Below are 19551 nucleotides of genomic sequence, written 5' to 3' on the forward strand. Positions count from 1 at the left end.
TTATATTGTTTAGTCTTCCAGGGAGATGGTAATCTTTTTTCTTCTGGCTGTTCCTCCTGTTTGCCTCCTTGTGCTCTTTCCATGAAGTAGGAATACTTGCATTGCCTGGGATTGATTCTGTGGTTCCCTAAAGCTGCATATTGGGAGGGTCTGTGTCACCTTCTGACAGGTCTTGATTTCTGCCAAAGGGAATTAAAATTGTCTGTGGCTTTTACTGAAGTTTTGGCCTCTGTTTTAAGTGTTGATTATTAAGATGTCATGTTAACCTTCAGCAAGGCATTTGGCTAAATTTACGAACTGCAACAATATCTTCTTGTGTAATGTTAGTCTTTTTTGCAAGAGTGGTTATTTGCATCTCTGAATTCAGTTTCCTTTCTTGCTTTTCAGTGTACTCAAAATACATTTTTTAATCAGTCAATTTACAGTAGCATAGGAAGGCTTCAGGAAGCACACAATACTTGAAAACATTATAATGATAATAAAAAAGTAATGAAGTTTATAATACATTTTTACAATACAGTAGTGTGGACAAATGGAGCTTGAATATTTGTTTATTATGATGTCTTCAGATTTATTTTTCTGAAAACTTTGGGTATCTGAAATGTAGACCTGTAAATTTTTGCAGCAAGTTTTTTGCAAGGTAAGTGTAAGAGGCTTGTCATACGCATATATGATTTCCTACAGGCTGCAAAAATGGAGAGACAAATTTCGAGCATCTCCTTTTTCTTTTGGCTTTAGGATTTTGAAAGCTTGCCAATTTGCTTAAAAAGCAGACTGCTCAAATACTGTTTTTACCTGCTATACAAGCCCCCCTTTCATCTCCATCTGGATGGTCCAAACCTAAAAAGAGATTAACTTTCTGCCTGACAGCTGATATTCATATTGGGTATGAAAGAAGTACTCTAAGTTGCTTTCTATGCTAATGTCTGTAAAGTTAAAAATTACTGCATGTTGTAAAACCGGGTCCTTAGTGGTGTTTGAGAAATGGATAATGCCTGTTCTTAAACTGTGATGAGATCCACTGTCCCTCCTCCTTTCCTACATAAAGTAACTTCCTTGTGCGTCTCAGATCACATGCAAAGGCAAGAAAATCAAAGCCTAAATTAATAATGGAGAAGGAAGTAGAATTTTCATACTTTTCCTTACAAAGACTTTCTGAAAGTATGAGTCACTATTAAACCTACTGTGAACCTACTATTTTAAGAGACTATTTTCTCTAACATAGTCTTGACATTTTTACAGGCCTTTGGTAGTCTCAAGCCCTTCGTTTTTTTTAGGTGAGTATATGGTATGTTTGGATCAGAACATTAACATCCATTTGTGGTAGTTCTTCACATTTAGTCACTATTTCAATCCATAAGAATTTAACAGCTACATAGTGATATTTCCTATGACAGCAGATGTTTTTGGACCTTTACAGATCATGAGCCAAGCTGAAGGACAACAGAAGAATCTTGTACAAGCCATTGAATCTCTCCCAAATTCTGGACCTCTTACTGCCTTGGATCAGGACTTGCTACTTTTAAAAGCTACCTCTGCTGCCACCCTGAGCTGCCTTGGAGAATGCCTGAGTCTACTACAGCAAAGCATGCATCAAGTGGGCCAACAGCATAACAGGACACTGTCATCAGGTGAGCACAAGCTCCCTTGGGTATTGTTTCATGTGCCTTGGGGTGTTTTATTATGATATGGAGCAGGCAAAATTAACCATTCTCAGAGGGGCAAGTTGGGATGAGCTGCTTGTGAGCTTCTGCACCCTCAAGCACTGTAATCCTTTGCCTAAAAAAAAAGATGCAAAATGTATTGCAGTCAGAAGAGAGGAGGAAAAGAGGTGGTCCTGAGTTTTCTCAGAGAAATTGGTCCTGAAGACAGCTACACAAAAAAATATGTGGCATGGGGAAGAGGTATATATAAACCTACATTGTTAGTAGCAGTGTGGAATCAGATTTTTTTTTAATAGATTTCAATCTCAATACAGATTTGTTTGATAAAAACAATGCTATGCAGTGCTACAGTGAAAATAATGTTTCTAGTTTTCTGCATGGAAAGATGCTGCTGAGGTGGATTTATTTTGGTCTCTGGTTTTCTTTGAGTCTGGAAAGAATTCTCCATGCTTAAAAAAAAAAAAATACATGGCAAGTTTTATCTGCCTAAAATGTCAGTGAGATAATACAGTGAGCTCTGCAGGCATGAGCCTCTCAGTCCCCATGTATGTCAGTTTTTCCAGTTCACCCAGTTCTGGATCTGTCCATAATATTGGAAGTTGGACCTTGAGCTTTCTGGAAGGGTGGTTGGTGTTTCCCCATGCATAAACTGCACTGCTAAGTCTTAAGAACAAGAGCAAGTGTTGATGTAAGAGAAGCAGCAGCAGCAGAACTCTGGATACAGGGTGGCTTCTTGTGTTTTCTTTGGGTGCTTCCAAAACAATCCCCCTCACACTGCCCTTACTTGCAGTAGGTTCACTACAGGGCAGGACATACCCTCAAGGCTGCTGAGATGGCACAGTGGGACAGCCTCTGAAGCATTCCCATTGTGAGGAGAATAGAAATGTGGAAAGGTTACTTGGGAAGCAGGAAAATGATGTGAAAGTGGTTCTTGGAAAAAACAATATTAAACCTTTTGACACCTGTCCTATAGTATGTGCTGACTTTCCGATATCCAAATTCTGATCAGTTTCATAAAGGAACATAATTTTTTTAAAATTGCCATTTTCTTGTAGAAAATGCAAACCTCCCTTGCACTTACCTAAGTAGTAATAATAAAGTGCATTAAATTAAATTATTTGATATAACTTTATTTCAGAAAAGAATTGTTTGAAACAGAGATGAAAAGCATCCTTTGAAGAAGAGTTACTTTCTAGTTTCAAGGTCCCTGAGGGTCATTTTTTATCTTGATGTGATTTAAGTGAACTGTCAAGAGATAGATGACTTGAGATGTGCATGTCCTTGACTCTGTGTCCACATAATCCTCTGTTAAATGAGTCTTTGTTTTGACTTGATAATGGTTTTTGAGGATCTATGGACAGGAAGAGAGAAAAGCAAGCAAAACATAAGTAATTGCTTAAAGGGAATCCTTGTTGGTTTTTTTTTTTAAAGGAAAGTCATGACTATGAAATACTGAATTATGAAATCTAATAAGTGTTTTATTTGTTCTTCCTAAGACTGTAAACTTGCAAGAGAATCCTTTCAGGAATCAAAATTCTGTAGCACTGATTCACACCAGCATCTTTCGTGTAACTGTGAGAACTTGAATGCAAGCAGTTAATTCTTCAGTGTGTATGTGGGCTTATTCTTTGGTATGGAAGTAAAAAAGCAAAACACTAAGAAGGGAACTAAAAGCTGCTGAAATATTTAGTCTCTTCTCCCTGACTGAAATGATTTTTTTCCCTAGGCCTTATTATGCAACACAGTTGCCTGAAAGAACCTGGCCTACAAGTCTTGATTACTGATTTTCCTGCACACTTAATCTTTTCCAGGCATAGTTTGATAGACTTAATGTTTCTGCTGAGTCGGTAGAGTTTCAGAGTCATCAAAGCTGCATAAGCTCATACCTATTAAGACTAAAGCCTTTAAGTAATCCCGTAGCAAACTAATTCTGAGAGATGATCTAGTTCATTTTGATTGTGTCCTCCAGGTGAATTTTTTTATTTCTATACCCAGAAGATGGCCTTTATTGTCACTGACTCTTGTTAGTTTAAAAACCATGTGCTCCTGTGGTAGGAATTCTCAAACACCTTGCTTGTGAGATGTCACAGTCCTGTGCAATTTATTGCTGAATGCTTCCATCCCAGTGCTGTGTCATTACCTGCTGTGTGGTGTAAAGATGCTAGTGGGCATTGTGGGGCAAAATGCGTAGAAGATAGGAATATGATAATTTATTTTCTTTCTTCTAGTCTACAGTTCATGAAAGCAATCCAGTCCAGGCAGGTAACAGTCTTCCTTGTGTGGAGTGTGAGAAATAACTCAATTGCTTAGCTTGGGTGACTTGAACCAACCCCAGAGTTTGCTTTCCTTCAGCATCCAAAGCTTTCATTATTATGCCATAAAGAGAGAGAACTGCCATAAAAGTTAGATATATATCTACTTAATCTCTTTCTCTCTACCTTTCCTTGTGTCCTTGGGGCCTTTATACCTGATTGTGCAAGTTTTGATGACTTCCCTGGAGACCTCGCGGTCTTACTGCCTCTAAAGCAAAGACTTAAAAGTGGCTGAGAGTTTCTGACCTAGTACTTAGGGAATGCTCTCATGAAGACTGTAATTAAATAGTCACTATTTTAAACAGACTTACTGATATTTATTGTTTTAGACAAGAAAAAAAAAGTGACTTCTTTCTTTTGATGTAAATATTTTTGTTGGTTTATTTCCCAGTAATTAGAGTAGAAAGAAATCAGCATTCACTTTAGTGGAATCTTGTCCAGAATCTACAATTATGTAGGTCATGACATAAAATATTTTTATGGCATCCTTTCTGATGGAATATGTTAAGGATGACATGATTTTCCATTTCATGTTTCTCACGAATTGTCAGTCTTAGACCTCAAGCCTACAAGCAGACATGACGATTAAACTGAAGTCTTCAATCTTGTCTTGAAGGCTAGTCAATAATTTCTTTTTTTATTTCTATTCTGAAGCTTCATGGAAGGGTTTTTGTGATTGTCTATTTTGGAAGTACATCAACAAGAACAGTCAGTGAAGCAAAATCCTATCTGTGTTTCTACTTTTGAGTAAAAATAATGTCAAAAATAATTTCTAGCTGTCATTATTAAAGGTATGTGCATTGATCACTGGCTAAATTTTTGTAATTTTTTTTCTTTCATTGAAAAATACGCCAGAGAAGGGCATTATTAGCTGAAAGTGTTGGTTACATATAGTGTGAGTTGAGGATGAGAGACTGCATCTCTACAAGCTTTCTTTGTGTTTGGGAATTATGGTTTTTTTTGTCGAATGGTGGAAAATGTCAAGGCCTTTCTTTTTGGCTCGGAATGTCACCACTTAGGTACATCAAAATTGCCTTCTGACAGGCTTGAGTTTCTTTGTCATGTAGACAAGGAGCAGGTACCTTTGAAAATAAAAATGTGGAGAAAAAACTTCTGTCTTTATTTCTAACTTTAGAAGTTCTAGTGTTATTTTTTTTTCCAGCTCTGTATACAGTCTTTGGCAGAAGAGTATCTCCAGAGCCTGTTGACTGCAATTGTTAACATTCTTCCCTCCCAGACTGTGAACAGAGCAAACTGGAATGTTTGTTTTAATGTAGCTCTACCAGCGTATGTTGTGTTTTAGGTCTGTGGGGTTTTTTTTTTTTTTCTGGTGTTTTGGCAGACAGAATCCTCTTCTGTAGTAGCAGCCTGCACAGATCAATCCATTAATTTAATCTGCATTTCACTTTGGCCATTCATTTACTGAATAAAGCATCTTCCCAATAGGAATTCCCTCCTATATTTTAATTTCTGTCCCTTGCCTGCTTTTCCAAACTGTAGAACGTTTCATTTTTCTTAAGATTTTTTAAAAACAGAAATCAAAGTCAGGATGGATTTTCTGCAGTTCACTTTCATATGCAAACACTGCTGATTTTGGGTCCCTTGGAAACACATGGGTTGGAGACGATTCTGGAGTTGGGGACAGGATTTACTTGAGCTTTCTATGCTCTATTGCTTTCTTTTTGGAGAAAATAAATGGCTAGGAAGGACAAAATCTAGATGCTTTCAATTTGTTGACAAATGGCTGCTAGGAATTCTCTTGCAGCTGATGATAAGAGAGAAAAATGAGTTGACAAGTAAGTCCTTATTTGTGCTTAAATGCATGTGGAGAGGGAAGAGTGAGGAAAGAAAACGGGAGGACGAATTCTTTGTTACTGGGGTACTTTAGTAAAGTTGCCTTGGTCAGTCAGTTCTCCCTTAATTGTACCATCCTCAGTCTTGCTTCCGTCAAGAATAATCAGAACAGTTTGCTGTTCTGTCTAAAGGCTAATACATTATTCCTTACATGTTCTTCTTTCACTGGAAGATAACATTATTTTTCAGTCCTCACACAACATTAGCAAGTACAATCTCATGTGAAAAGCAGAGATGCTGCTGCCATTTGCTGTTGCTGGTTCAGTGTGCTGTAGGGATTCAGCAGAGAGACCAAGCTGTCGCATCCATCCCTGGCAGGGGAAGGAATCCAGGTCTAATATTGGTTTCTCCTCAAGGCCTACCACTGCACTGTTAGGGGATATTTGTTAGAGTTTATTTAAAATATGTCAGGAAAATGTTATTAATAGATGTTTTTTTACAATTGTGTCAGGGAAAAAACGTAGGTGTTTTTTTTTTTTTTTTTTTTTTGGTACTCTCCCAGGCAAGACCAGAGGACTTAAAATTAGAAAGGTTTTTGTTATGGAATTGAGATAGGTGTTAAGCATATTTCATGCATCAATTATCATGCAAAAGTGAGTTTGAAGGTCAAAAGAAAATTATCAGCATTGCTTAACTGAAAAATCTTTTGTAAACCTTCTGTTTGGAGAGAACTCCCCCCACTCCTTCCTGTAGAAGGGAAAGATGTTTCTCCTGAGGGCATTTGAGTAATACAACCTATTGTGCCCTCTACAATAGGTGTTTGTGAACTGTAGCATTGCTATAGGGCAAGGATAAATAGGTTGTGTCTGAATGCTGTGCTTTGCTTAGGTACAAGTGTTCTCATGTGCCTTGGTGTACTTATCTGTTCATCACAGTGGAAGCTGCTGTTCGGGGAAGTGGGAAAGAAGCTAAATTTTGGGAATGCTCTCTAAGAACTCTTGTTTTGTATATACATATGCTCTGAAGTTTCAGAGGAATCAGACTTGGGTTTTCACTCCTGGAACTACAGAACTACAAGGTGCAGGTAGAAGAGATCTGGCTGATTTTACTAGTTGTGTATTTGGTACGTCCCTTCTAGTTTTTGCATCGTTTACTGCAGAAAGATGTTTTGTTTTAATTAGTGTAGTGCTTTGTATAGTCTTAAAGCAAATAGTAAAGTAGTTATGTAGCTGAGAATACTTTTATATAATTTGTGACTGCCTTTCTGGAGAATTCCTTTAGAGCTCTTAAATGTATCAAAATAGATTAGAATTTACCTTTCTGTCAGCTGTCTTTGGCTATGACTGAGAATAGAGAAAAAAATCTGGCTTAAGAAAACTCAAACCAATGACAGCAGTTTTTTTCCTATTCTTATCCAACTCAGAAGATAACCTTTCTCATATTATGTTAATTTTTGTAGATATATTTTTTAAATCTTTATAAGAACAGGGATTGAACTAGTGATAGAAATTTTTGAGTCCCATAAAGGACAAAGTTGGTAACTCCATTACAGTGGATCAAATGATTTACAGATGGCAGCTCAGTCTGTGGAGAGTAAATTCCAGTAAAACAACTGGATTAGATATGGTACAGAGAGCAGCTATATCTGGACTATTTTGTGATAAGAGTAATTTGTACTAGTGTCGATGAGAACATTTTGGGTGTACTGAAAAACTGAACAAAACTCTGAAAAACTGTCCTGAAAAGTTTTGGAAAACTGATAATATGAGTAAAGTAGGAGCCATATTGTTGTGGCCTTTCACTTTCTACATAGAGATTGTCTTCTAGTCTTAGCTGATTTAAAGATAATTTCTGATGAGTTCTCTTATCAGAGATTGCTTTTGTCTGAAATGTGAGCTGCTGTATTAGATATATGGCAAGTCCCTTGGGATGGTCTGAGAATGCTGATATCTCAGAGTAAGATTTGTAGATTAAAGATCATCACAAGTTGGATTTTTTTTTCAATTTGTTCAGAGAGATACTCTTTATTTGTTTAGATTTCTGTGCTGTGTGACTTAATATCTTTACCTACATATTTCTCTTCCACGAATTAGTCAAATTCCAGATGCACAGTTTAACGAAACAATTTTTCTCATATGCAGAAGTGTTAAGGAAATGAATGTGCTTTAATATCATTTGGACCATAACTCTTGGCATCCTGTTGGTGTTGGCTAGGTCATAATGTATTTTTAAGATCTGTTTAAAATTTGATTAGGCTGACAAGACTTGTTTTGTGAGGGTAGCATTGCCCTTGGTACAGGAGAGAAAACATGCTTGCCTAGTTCTAAGAGTTCCTATTTCTCTTAGAGACTTTAAAATGTGTAGAGAAATACAAGGGTCTTTTTACAATGTGTTTGCACTGAAGAGGAAATCTAGTATAGTGCTTTTAAAAATATGTTTGTGATGATGAAGTAAATGTTCACACTTTAAAATTTCCCCTGAAGTGAGGTACTTCTTTATGTGGGAGCTTTTTATTGTGCTTATTTACATAAACTAGATTTAAAAAAATAAAAAATAACTGTTTACAGTGAAGACCAAATAGATTGTGCAGAGGGAAAATCGATAGCCCAAGGAAATGATGGGATGGCATATTTTTAAAGATTGGCATAAAGAGAAGTCAGTTCAATTTTTTTTAGTGTCTCTGTAATAGGAAAATAGCAACAGTAATCCATTATTCAGCTTCTTTGACAGAGAGAAACAGAAAACTAGATCGAGATCTGTTATTGCAAAATAACCAAGAGTGAGAAATAATTTGACATCAGAACCACAGAAATGTTCTTCCTTTGACATGAGGAATTGTGTAATTGTGTGAAATACACATTTTAAAGAAGAAAAACTGGATTTTTTTCCCCTGTTGGTTACTCAGATCTTTGAAAAGAATTTTTTTTAAACTATTTGCTTATGCTTTCCTCACAATTTCTTCAGTAAAAGATGGCACCACAAAAGCACCCTAAACAAAGTAGCTCTGGACTCCTGCCATGTCTTCATAACTTAGTGCCATTTTAGATGAGAGGAATGTTCTGTAATTGTTTTGTCTCTAGCATTTGGTAAGAGTTCAGTCAGCTGTGGGATTTGTGGCCCATTTTTTAATAATGGAAGTGCTACTGTAACACTGTGCAGCATAGCATCTCCAGATCTAACCATTTACTTCACTTAGGAGGCAATCTCTGATAACCCTGGTGATATGGAGACAAGAAATTGCAGGTTCTTTAATGTACTTTGTGTTGCTCTGCATCATCTTAAAAAAATTGTCAGTGGTGAGAAGAGATCCTCCCTGTGGCACTAATTGTATATTCATATATAAATTATGGTAATGAGTGAAGAGCTGTGATTTTCTTATCCATATCTCTATGTTTTATAGCAGTGTGTAATTAATAGCTGGAATTTTAAGTCCTGTGCTGAGGGCTACTGATTTGACTGTTGAGACTATGTTTTAGAGCACTTAGGGAGGAACAGCTGTGCACTTGCCTTAGCTGATCATACTTTCTGTCATGGCATCCTTAAATACAGACCCATCCAGGAAATCAAGTGCCCCCAGAAATAAGGGTTGGTCTGATGCCAAGTTTCGTTTGATTCATATTTAATGCGTATCTTTCTAATGAGACCTCTTTTAAACTGTGGTCTTGGTACCAGTAAAGCATTTTAGAAAAAAACTTTTAGTAGTACAGGCAGAAATAAAATGCAGCTGCTAGACTTAAAACTTTGATTTCAGGCAGAAGGAATTGAGGGTTTACTTGGATAACTTCATAGCTATGAAAATAGTGGGTAGAGAATTCTTGATTAATTTCCAAGGTATGCCAGATAGAATTATGCAGTCTGGTGGACTTCAAAAAAATCACAGATAAGTTTGCCTATAAGATGCTTACTTTGGTTATTTAAGGTGTTTCTTGCTTCCAAAGGCAGGGATATAATTTGAGATACTGCATAAGCTGGTTCAGAAAGTACAAGATAATTTTTTACTAAAGTAAAGCTTTGCATGGAAGCAGAGAAGAGATACAATTCATTTAGATCAGTAGAATGGTGAGGGCAATGGAGGAAATCTGTGATCTTTCTCTTGTAAGCTGATACCTATTTTCTGCTTCAGATGGTGTCCTGGGATGGCCTGGGCCCAAGTCACACTCCACTGAGGAACTGAAAAACGGTGCCCTCAGCTGCTTATCATCTGCTAGTGCCAACATTACGTGGGCAAGTACCATAGTACCATCTGCAGCCCAGGATGCACAGGCACTACAGCCAAACACTGAGGTAAGTGTACTTGGTCTCTGTAGAGACCTCTGTTGGTTAGACACAGACCATGTGTGATGGTGGATACTTGCATTGATGAATTATTGTATTTTGTCTTGATAATGTATTCTTTGTTTGAAGTTACTTGTGAAAATGATGAATTTCACGCAAAAGTGCACTCTAAAAACTTGAAAAATATGTTGATTATATTATTCTGTGCTTTTACTTCTCTGAGGTGCTTGGGTCAGCAAACTTTGGCAAGTGTACAATTTCCTAATCTTAAAAGTAATCAACAGATTGTCAGTACACATTTCTATCCTCTGATGCAAATAAAAGCTATTTATTTGTTTTTCATTCTGGTTTGAGATAGACAGGAGACACGACTTGCTTGCTACTTGCTCTTCCGTGTTGCTGTTTCCTCTTGGGCATCTCTCGCATATAGCTGACTGTTCTTTGATTTGAAAAATGATGTTATTTCCTGATGCCTTTTCCTGTTAAGTGATTATGGGTAGAACTTGTCCACATCATCCTGCATCAACCAGCTGATTTGTACTTTTGTGGCATTTGCTTGGTAAAGGGCAGTTCTGAAGCATCCACTCTTTGAGGAGACTCACAGCTGCGTATCAGACATCCCATGCTCTGAAAATCTCTCATCATGACAAACTTCGCCAATTTCTGCTGCCTGCTTCAGTAACCAGTCCTGCCCACAAGGAAAACACTTCACTCTGAGACCCTAGAGATTATAGGGCACCTGGAGCACATGAGACCTAGAGAACTGGAACAAAGATTTTGAAAGAACTGAAGAAACCAGTGAATGCTCTGGGCAATTGGAATGGCTTAAATTAAATAACAGTTTAACAAAATATGCAATGGCTGGAGACATCAATAAAGCTGTTTTTCCAGTTCTTTTGTAGTATGTTGAATTGAATGTAGTTCAAAATAATTCACAGATAAACCAGGGTTTTTAACATGTTCCTTTGGTCCTCTGTCCTTAGAAAATAATTTTGAATTCTGTTACTACTAGTGTCCATTTACCAAAATGTTTAAATTTCCTGTAATTAGTTTTTATTAGGAAGCTGTGTTTTTTTCTTCAGATAAGCCCAGAGTACTTTTTATAGTGTGTTTTTAAGACAAGAGGCTGTTTAACAGTATTGTTTTGGGAGTTACTACTTACTGAACCACTGAAGTTTCATTAGGATTTTTTTTTTTTTTTTTTTAGTTTTTGTTGGTATTCTTTTTTATTCTTGATCATCCACTAAAGCCAAATGGGATGTGGAAGGATGAACTTTGCAGCAAGAACATAAAGAGCAGCAGCTGATTTTACTCACATTAAGGTATCATTTTGCAGTTGAGTTGAGAAATTTAGGACATGTTTTAAATTACAATTTTTTTTTATGGATCCAATCCCTTCTGGTTCATTTGCTGATGAAGGGCACTGAGTTGTGTGCGTGGCTTGAGGTACTCTTTTGCTTCTGGAACTCATGATTTATTGGGAATGGAGTACCCTTGGCGGGGGGGAATAGAAACATGGAAGTGTAGCACTGTTTCTAGTGCAGAATCCTCAGTGCTTTGTGGGCAGTCTTCCTGAAGTCAGCAACCTGCATTTGGAGGCCCTGAGGCATTAGCCATTAAAAAAGAAGAAAAAGAGATGGGGCAGAAAGAAATTAGGATTTTTTAAGTTACAAAAAGGTCAGCTCAAGATGGTAGAAACAATAAATAGAAGTCTGTGGATTGGTGGAGCAACAAGAAGCAGCTGGAATCAGGCATGCAATTTTTGTTATGTAGTAGTACAGTTTAATTAGCAGAAATTTGGTTTTGCCTCGAGATGTGGCTTAAACCAGGATTCATTCCTAGAAGTTCTTTGCAAACCTGCATCTTCTCTTACATGGTGTCTGTGTGTGTGGTGCTGGGATTGATACTCTTGGCTCTGAATTGGAAGTTTTTTTTAAATGTAGCTGATACACTTTTCAGTTTTGATCATTTTGATGATTTTTTTTTTCTGAGAAACTTAGCAGTTACCCTGGTAAGACTGTTATCTAAGCCAGGTAGTCACCCAGGAGATGATGTCTGACCTGCACAAAGTTATCAAATATGTTTGATGTGACACAATTTAAATGTTCTGTGTGCACAATGTAATAATATTTTTAAATATATTGTGGCCTTGTGTGTCCAAGGCAAGAATCTAGATCTGGCACTGAATAGGCACTTTATTTTCAAAGGTATAAAAGCACTGACTGTGCTAATTACTTAGCATGTATAATAATATATAAAAGCAAATGAAAATCATCACTTGTTTGTAGTCCAGATACTTTGTTGTTAGTACCAGTGGTGACATTAGCAGAGAATGAGAAAATGCTTCTAGATGCCATTAGTTGGCATTTTGTTAATACTGAGTGCCCTGATTTCTTTTTTTTTTAATTTATCTGATTGCTTCTTTTAGAAGAGAAGAGGAATCCACAAGTGTCATTCAAATGAAGCTTATTTTTCTTAATTATTTTCTTTTTAAGAAAACCCAACTAGGCATTAGATAATCTTGGTTTCTTGAAGAAACTGCTGGGGTATTAATGGGGCAGGTAAAATATACCTGCCAGAAGCTTTCTGTGAAAGCTTCTTGCTTTCACAGAAGTTATAAGATGAGAGTGCTAGTTCCTGTTTCAGTGCTATCAAAATTAATTCCACTCTCTTCTTTGACTGGTCTAGATTTTCACTTTAAAAAAATCTGTGATTTCATCTCTTAGTCAGAAGCTATACCCCAAAGGAATGAGAAAGAACTTTTTGACTAACTCTTAATGTAATATAGTAGATGGACCAACCAAACAAATTGTGAATTGACCTCTAGTCTGAAATAGAAAATGCCATTAAATGGCTAACCTTGAGGGGCAGCAGACTCAGCTTCTTATATTATGGAGTGTTATTTATAAGGCAAAGGTAATTTTAGGAATGTGGATCAGCAGTGATTTTAAGAAGAGAAGAGAGATGTTGTGTTGGGGCAGAGGGGTTGTGGGTGACTGCTGAGGAATCTCTCCCATCCAGCTGCCTGCCAGTGGCAGCAGTTTCCTGGCAGCATGACTGAGTGGCTGAGTGTGTTTAGTGATAACTGTCCTAATTCTCAGCACAACATTCAGACACTTTGCAGCTGTGCATCAAGTGGCATCATTAAAATACCAGTGACAGGTTTTAATATGTTTATGAAGAAGTTCATGGATCTTTACAATTCTCTGGAATAACAAGGTTCATCTAATGCAATTTTCTTTGAATACTTGAGGGATGTAGAAAGTTCTGGAGCTGAGTTTTGATGCCATAGGTAACTAAAGCAAAACTTTTCTTTCTGGTCTGTTGTACTGTCAGAGCCTCAGGAATGCAGTTTCTTCTCTGGTGAAATAAGGTAGAAGCTAAAGATTATCCTCTTTAGATAGTATGTTGGTGTTCACTTGCTTTAGTTTATTTAGGGTGTTTCCTGCTTCCAAATGCAGGGGTATCCTTTGAGATACTGCTTATACTAGTTCAGAAAATACAAGATTTTGTGACAGAGATTATTTTCTTGTGTGTTCCTTGCCTATTATTCTTTTAGAGTTGTGACATAGAACAGCATGAAGTTAAAGCCTAATGTCTTTACTGAAAGAAATAACCTCTGAGATTGAATTCCCAGATCAAGCAATTTTGTCTCTTATTTGCCATATTGTTTTTAATGTTTTATAAGTCTCTAAATTTTAGTTAGCTTTTTTTTTTCTTCTGTCCACCTGAAACATCAGATGGAGGGGATAAGGGCTGGGCTACACAGAATTACCCTCAATCTAATGATAGTTGATGTAAAATGCTCCTGTGCATTCCCTAGTGAACCACTTTGGACTTTTTGGCATAAGTTGTGTTATAATTTCAAGGCAATTTTTAGGGTTTTTCCATAAAGCAGAACAGAACCAATCTGTTATGAAATGTGCCAGAGGTACACTCTTCAGACCTGTGATGTGAAATTGGTCTCTGTCCAGTCTGCCATAAATGGGACCTTGCTTTCTTTATTTAAGGTTTAATAATTTTGAAATTATTTTCAAGAAATACTGACATTAATTAGTTTGAATCTCATAGTAAATTCAGTTGTAACAAACTCGGTGCCAAGGTAGAATAAGGGTGTGAATCACTTTCACAGGTGAACTAGTATTCCAGTTCAGCTAATTGTCATTTTGGGTGTCAGAATTCCTCCTCTGAGCTGACAAAGAATGACTGCAGGTCAAATGCTTCCCCTGACAGCCAAATACAAATAGGCAACAGGCTGGTTTTTTGTGGGGTCTGAAAGGGAAGGAATAATTTTCTTTGGATCTAATAGTTTTGTTAAGAATTATTTTAAAAATTGTTCTGTAGCTAGATCTGCAATATAGCCCTCGTCGTGTGATTTTTATGCCTTAAAATGCCATGCTAGCTGATTCTTCCCATCCTGTGGATCTGGTATCTGTGCTGTCTCTCTGCTTTCCTGTCCCTAACTTTCCCTTGCCTGTGAGCACGAGCAGCTGTACACATGCTCCAAATGGAAGTGTCTTTTTAATGGGATTGAAGTTTGAGCTCTGTAGGACTGAGCCTTTAGCTCTGATTATCTAACTGCTAAAGCAGGTTTTAATTGTGATAGTGATTGCAAGGGCAGTCAAGTCCAGGTTATTAAAGATATTTTGGTCCCGTGGCTGATCTAAACCTTGGTGTTTTCAACTGTATCAGGGAACTAGTCTATTTGTAAGAGTTACTAAATTGTTTAATTTTATAAGTTGATGTATTTTTTTCCCCCAATTTCTTCAGGTGATAGTTTCCTTCAAGCTGTAATTTGTTTTTTATCTGTATGTAAGTACATATCCTAACACGACTTTAGACATTAGAGCTATTACAGAATGTATTAGAGATGCTAAGAAATAATTTTAAAAATGCTCATGCAATTTTAGACACTCAGCTGGATAAAAGAAATGATTTCTAATTCAATATTACCTTTATTTATCTGTGTCTCAGCAGATGTGTCCAGGTCTGTGGATTGTTTCCTAGTATAATTTTTTTCTAGTGTTTCCTAATTCCTTTTTGTACTTGACAGAAACGTGTATAATTGATGTTGGGGTATGAGCTTAGCTATGAACATGCAGTGCTAACCACAAGTGCAGTAATGGAAGAAAAACAGATCAGGATGGGAAAGTAATGTTTGCAGTAATACAGATGATCCCTTTTCACTGTTTAGTGCAGGCATTACAGGGTTTCTCAGTGTGCTCTGCTTTTTGTCCTCTGCATGATTAAGTACTTTTCAGGCTTAAAAGCACAATGAATGGCCTGTAATGATTTAGCTAAATTAATCTCTAGGCAAAGATGGTACCAGTTAATCCATTCACTATGCAGACCATCTAAAAAATTAAATCTGAGGTAATCAATTGAAGGTATATTTAAGGATAATCAAGGGAATGTATATTTAAGGATTAAATGTACAATTAGACTAAAAGTAGAATTAAATGACCCTAAGCCTGCTACAGCAGCACTGACAATGACTAAGATAATCTAGCCAATTTTTTTTTGCTACCTTTCTGGAATAGCTACTGTGTCAGCAAACAGTCCTCCAGTAAAACTGTTTATGCAAATAATTAATACAAATTTTATCACCAGCCAAACCCACTGCATATTATTGAATCACTTCCACCTCCAAAATGCATGTGTTCCAGCTGCTGTCTATATAATTGAGAGTAATACTCTGTGTAAAAAACCCAAACCCTTATTTTAAATCTGCTTCTAATTTGAATAAACATGAGGTTCTGATTCATGTGGCATTCCATAATTGCTAGTGAAAAGTCAGTGAAATCTAATCATTGGAGTATAAAGAACTTGGGTTCCCTTGCAATAAGGTTTAAAAATTAACTTTAGGTGGATCAATTGCATACTTTATTCAGTATAAAACCTGTGCCCCTTGCTAAAGGAACTCTGAAGTCAATGTTAATTTTATTTCAGGATTGTGTGCCAATTTGTTACGTGCCAGTTAATTTGCTTTGTGCTTTCTTAGTATGTGTATATAGGTAGGCTTGGTGATACTGCCCATTAGAAATCTTACCCATCTCATTAAGACTGTCAGTTTCTTACCTAGACCTTACTAAGTAGGGCTCAGCTCTTACAGGGAGAGTTTGTCTCAGGTTGGTATTGCTTTATCTTGCTTAGTGAATCATCCAGACCGGCTTCAGCTCTTCTGTCTGGTCTTGCTAGGAAAAAACCTGGGGTTTTCAGCTTGTGGTGATGAACTGTAGTGTTTCTTTATTTGAAAAGCCCAGAATGTGGAAATAAATCCCAGCTGTGATAACAGAATTGAATTCTAAAATTTGTCCCAGAGGAGGAGTTGGAAGGAGCAGGTGAAAAAGGCAGAACTCTTCTACATTAATAGAGAGTTTTCATTTTGAGATGGACCAAGTGATTGATTAATCAGACTGAGTATAATTTTTAGAAGCTTTTCAAGCAGAGAGTTCCACTGGCCTCAAAGAGTTAGACATATAAAAGAAGACACTCTTCTAGGCCTAATTTATTTCACATACACATTGAATGTTCTCCTGCTATGATTTATAATGATTCAGTTTTCTTTTGAAAGACTTAAGGATTTTTGCTTGGGTTTTTTGAGTTGTGTGTGTTTATCAGCAATGCGAATGTGTATGGTGGATGAGCAATGAAATTGCAGGAAGAGTCAGGGTGGTTTAATAAATGTGTTGTCTTGGGGCAGGACTGTTAATACTGCTTGGATTAACATGTCTTTACCATTCCTGTCCTTTTACAAATATGCTGACATGTGATAGTGCATACAAGAAATAGCAATGTGAAAATTGGATTTACATATAGATTGGTATTGCAGGACCAGATGATTGCAAAGGTTAAATTTGTAGTTGTCCATCTTTTTGTGCCCTCTTTGCATATGTGAGTGGTGTATTATTGACTAATGTGGCAGTATTTTTCTGCAGTAAATTTGTTTAGCCAGCATACAAAGTGACATAAAAGAGAATTACAGCTGGCTAAATGACTTCAGCTCTGTTACTTCCTAACTTTTCAGTTACTGGGCATTGCAGGCAGAATCATAATGGAATCACAGAGTACTCTGGCTTGAAAGGGACCTCCAGAGGTCCTGCAGCTCAACACTGTGAGAGCAGTGCTAATCAGGTCAGCTTGTCCAATCCTGAACACCTCACACAGTGGGGGCCCCACAGCCTCTCTGCACAAAATCTTGCAATTCTCTAGGGATTTTGTCAATGGCAGCAAAGGGCTGTTTGATAAGAAAAGGCTCAAATACTCAATGTGCTGTACTCTCTGGTGAGCAGCTAAAAGGGACCTACCTGCTGGGGCCCTTTACCAGAAGGTGTTTGTCCTCCCCTTCTTCATGGGAATATGAGGCCTGAAGAACCTACTACTTCAGGTTTCTCCCCAAGGATCTCATTCTAGAGATGATGCCTTGTAATACAGGGGAGTGTCTAAAGTGTAGCTTTCTGCCAGCCTTTCCCCCCGTGCTACTCTCCTGCACTGACCTACAGCTCAGTGCAGTCTTTTGTCTTCAGCTCCCCAAAAGTTATAACCATGTGACTTTCAGACCCCTTGTAGTGTCTGAAGTGCTGCTGGCAGTGGCTGGAATCTGTCCTGCTCCACTCTGTAGTTTGTAAGCTTGTACACTTACTTTGGATAGTGTCAGATACTCTATTTGTCGTCATTTGCTTCTAAAAAATTGAATTAGCAAAATAAAACTGAATATGTTTGAGGAAATTGTTCTTCACTAGTATCTGTATTGCATTAGGTGTGTGTTTTGTTAAAATTGTTTATGATGTGATACTCTCTATCTTATGGCTGTGATTTATGCCAGCCTTCAAGATTTTTTTGCTTTAATTTAGAACAAGTCCGTGGGGCTTTTGTCTTTGTATATTTTGTTTCATGGTCTCATGTTACTATTTCTTTCTGATGATACCAGTGATGAAATATATTTATTCCCATTTCTTACTGAATTGATGCAATACAGCAAAGTCCTCTTGTATTTTAGGATTCAGATTAAGCATTTCTGTACTTCAGTAGCCCTTATTTCATGAAAGGTGCTCACAAGCATGTGTGGACTGGTACTGATACTGGTATTGACTGGTCTTTCCCTGTGGAGTCTGTGCTTGGGAATTAGCTGCTTTTCAGCCTATTTTCAGAACTGACTACCTTAAGTTTATGAAAATAGATTTTTGCAAGAGGAATTGTCTTACAGAGAAAATATGAACATGTGGTGAGAAAGTTGTTCAACAAATATTATTTGGTGCATAACAGGGTTACAGTGCTGTAGGTAACTTAGATGAGGAACTCTGTTTAACAGGATGGTTAGTCACTGATAGATTATTTTTTAAAAAACATAATCACTTACAGAGTTAGCTTTGAGTATTTTTTCCGAATGCTTGCACAGGCTATACTGCAATGTAAGCATAGATGTTCTTTGTTTCATGTTACATGCATTTGTTCCTATTCTTTAAACTAGAAACCAGTCCTTTTTTTTCTAAAATCTCTTATTATCTGTCTTCATCACTGCTACATTATGTTCAGCCCTAAATATAGTCAGAGGTCATAGTAAAACACATCTGCAGTGTAGGAAAATGAAGCTTTCTGAGCTTGTTCTTTAATGATGGGAAGATTTCTGTTCCCAGAGATACTCCTGCAAACATTAACAAAAAGGCATTAGTACAGTTCTCTAAGTGGGTAGTATCTGGATAATGTGCTTGTCTCCAGATGCCTGGCAGATTGTTTTTGTTGAGAAGGAAAAAGATTGCAGACCTGTTTGTCACCTAAGGTAGAGGTTTTGTGATTGTTTTCTTTGCTTGCATTGTCTGTGTGTCAGCCTGTCTGTGCTGTGTTAGTGTCATGATTCATTTCTGCTTTGCTTGCTTGCTTTGCAGTGATGGGATATCTCCTGAAGAAGGATAGGTATTCCTTGGTTCAGTAGATGTCTCTGCTATTACATGTTGTATCCAATTAATCTTGTGTGATAGACAGATTGCCACACTTTGATTCTTGCACTTGTCCCTAGCTGAGAGATTTTCTGAACATCAAGTGTGTTTAGCATATTCAATGAAAAACAACCCTAGCAACAAACCACAAAATGTATACAAATTATCCATATACACAAAACTATAAATGTTTTAATCATTGATGGTCCTATTTTGAAGAATTTTATTTTCTCTGGAGACCTGAAATACCAAACACAAGTAACAAATTTGGCAAGAAATTAATTTCTGGGCACTCTGTAGACATTCTTTCCTGATGTAAGATTTTTCTACCAAATAATACCTGGTTTGACCTCTTAGTGCTGAATGATGTATCCAGTTACACAGTTACATAAGTGCTTTGACCCCATGCTGTCAGAACACAAACTCAGATACAGCAGTTACTTACCTATTCAGATAGATAGGCCTGGATTATTTTTCTTGGCATACATAGCTTAAGGTAAGTAGAAAACCTGCCTATTATACCATTTTTCCTTTGTTATATGAAGGAGAAAGTAACTGTCTTGCTGATTG

The 19551-nt window shown here is 37.1% G+C and overlaps 1 protein-coding gene across 3 annotated transcripts in view; it reads left to right on the top strand.

The window, feature by feature from the left end:
* The window catches only part of OSBPL10 (oxysterol binding protein like 10), a 124699-nt gene that overhangs the window by 61720 nt on the left and 43428 nt on the right, over nt 1-19551 (top strand). For 2 of the 3 annotated variants that reach the window (XM_068206132.1, XM_068206148.1), the window contains exons 5-6: nt 1421-1631; nt 9894-10054. The exons of the other annotated variant lie outside the window; for it this stretch is intronic. In XM_068206132.1, coding sequence (XP_068062233.1) covers nt 1421-1631; nt 9894-10054 — 372 coding nt within the window. The remainder of the gene's footprint in view (nt 1-1420; nt 1632-9893; nt 10055-19551) is intronic. 3 annotated transcript variants of the gene reach the window in all.

Source organism: Anomalospiza imberbis, chromosome 1 (assembly GCF_031753505.1).
Source record: "Anomalospiza imberbis isolate Cuckoo-Finch-1a 21T00152 chromosome 1, ASM3175350v1, whole genome shotgun sequence".
In the NCBI taxonomy this organism is placed as follows: domain Eukaryota; kingdom Metazoa; phylum Chordata; class Aves; order Passeriformes; family Viduidae; genus Anomalospiza; species Anomalospiza imberbis.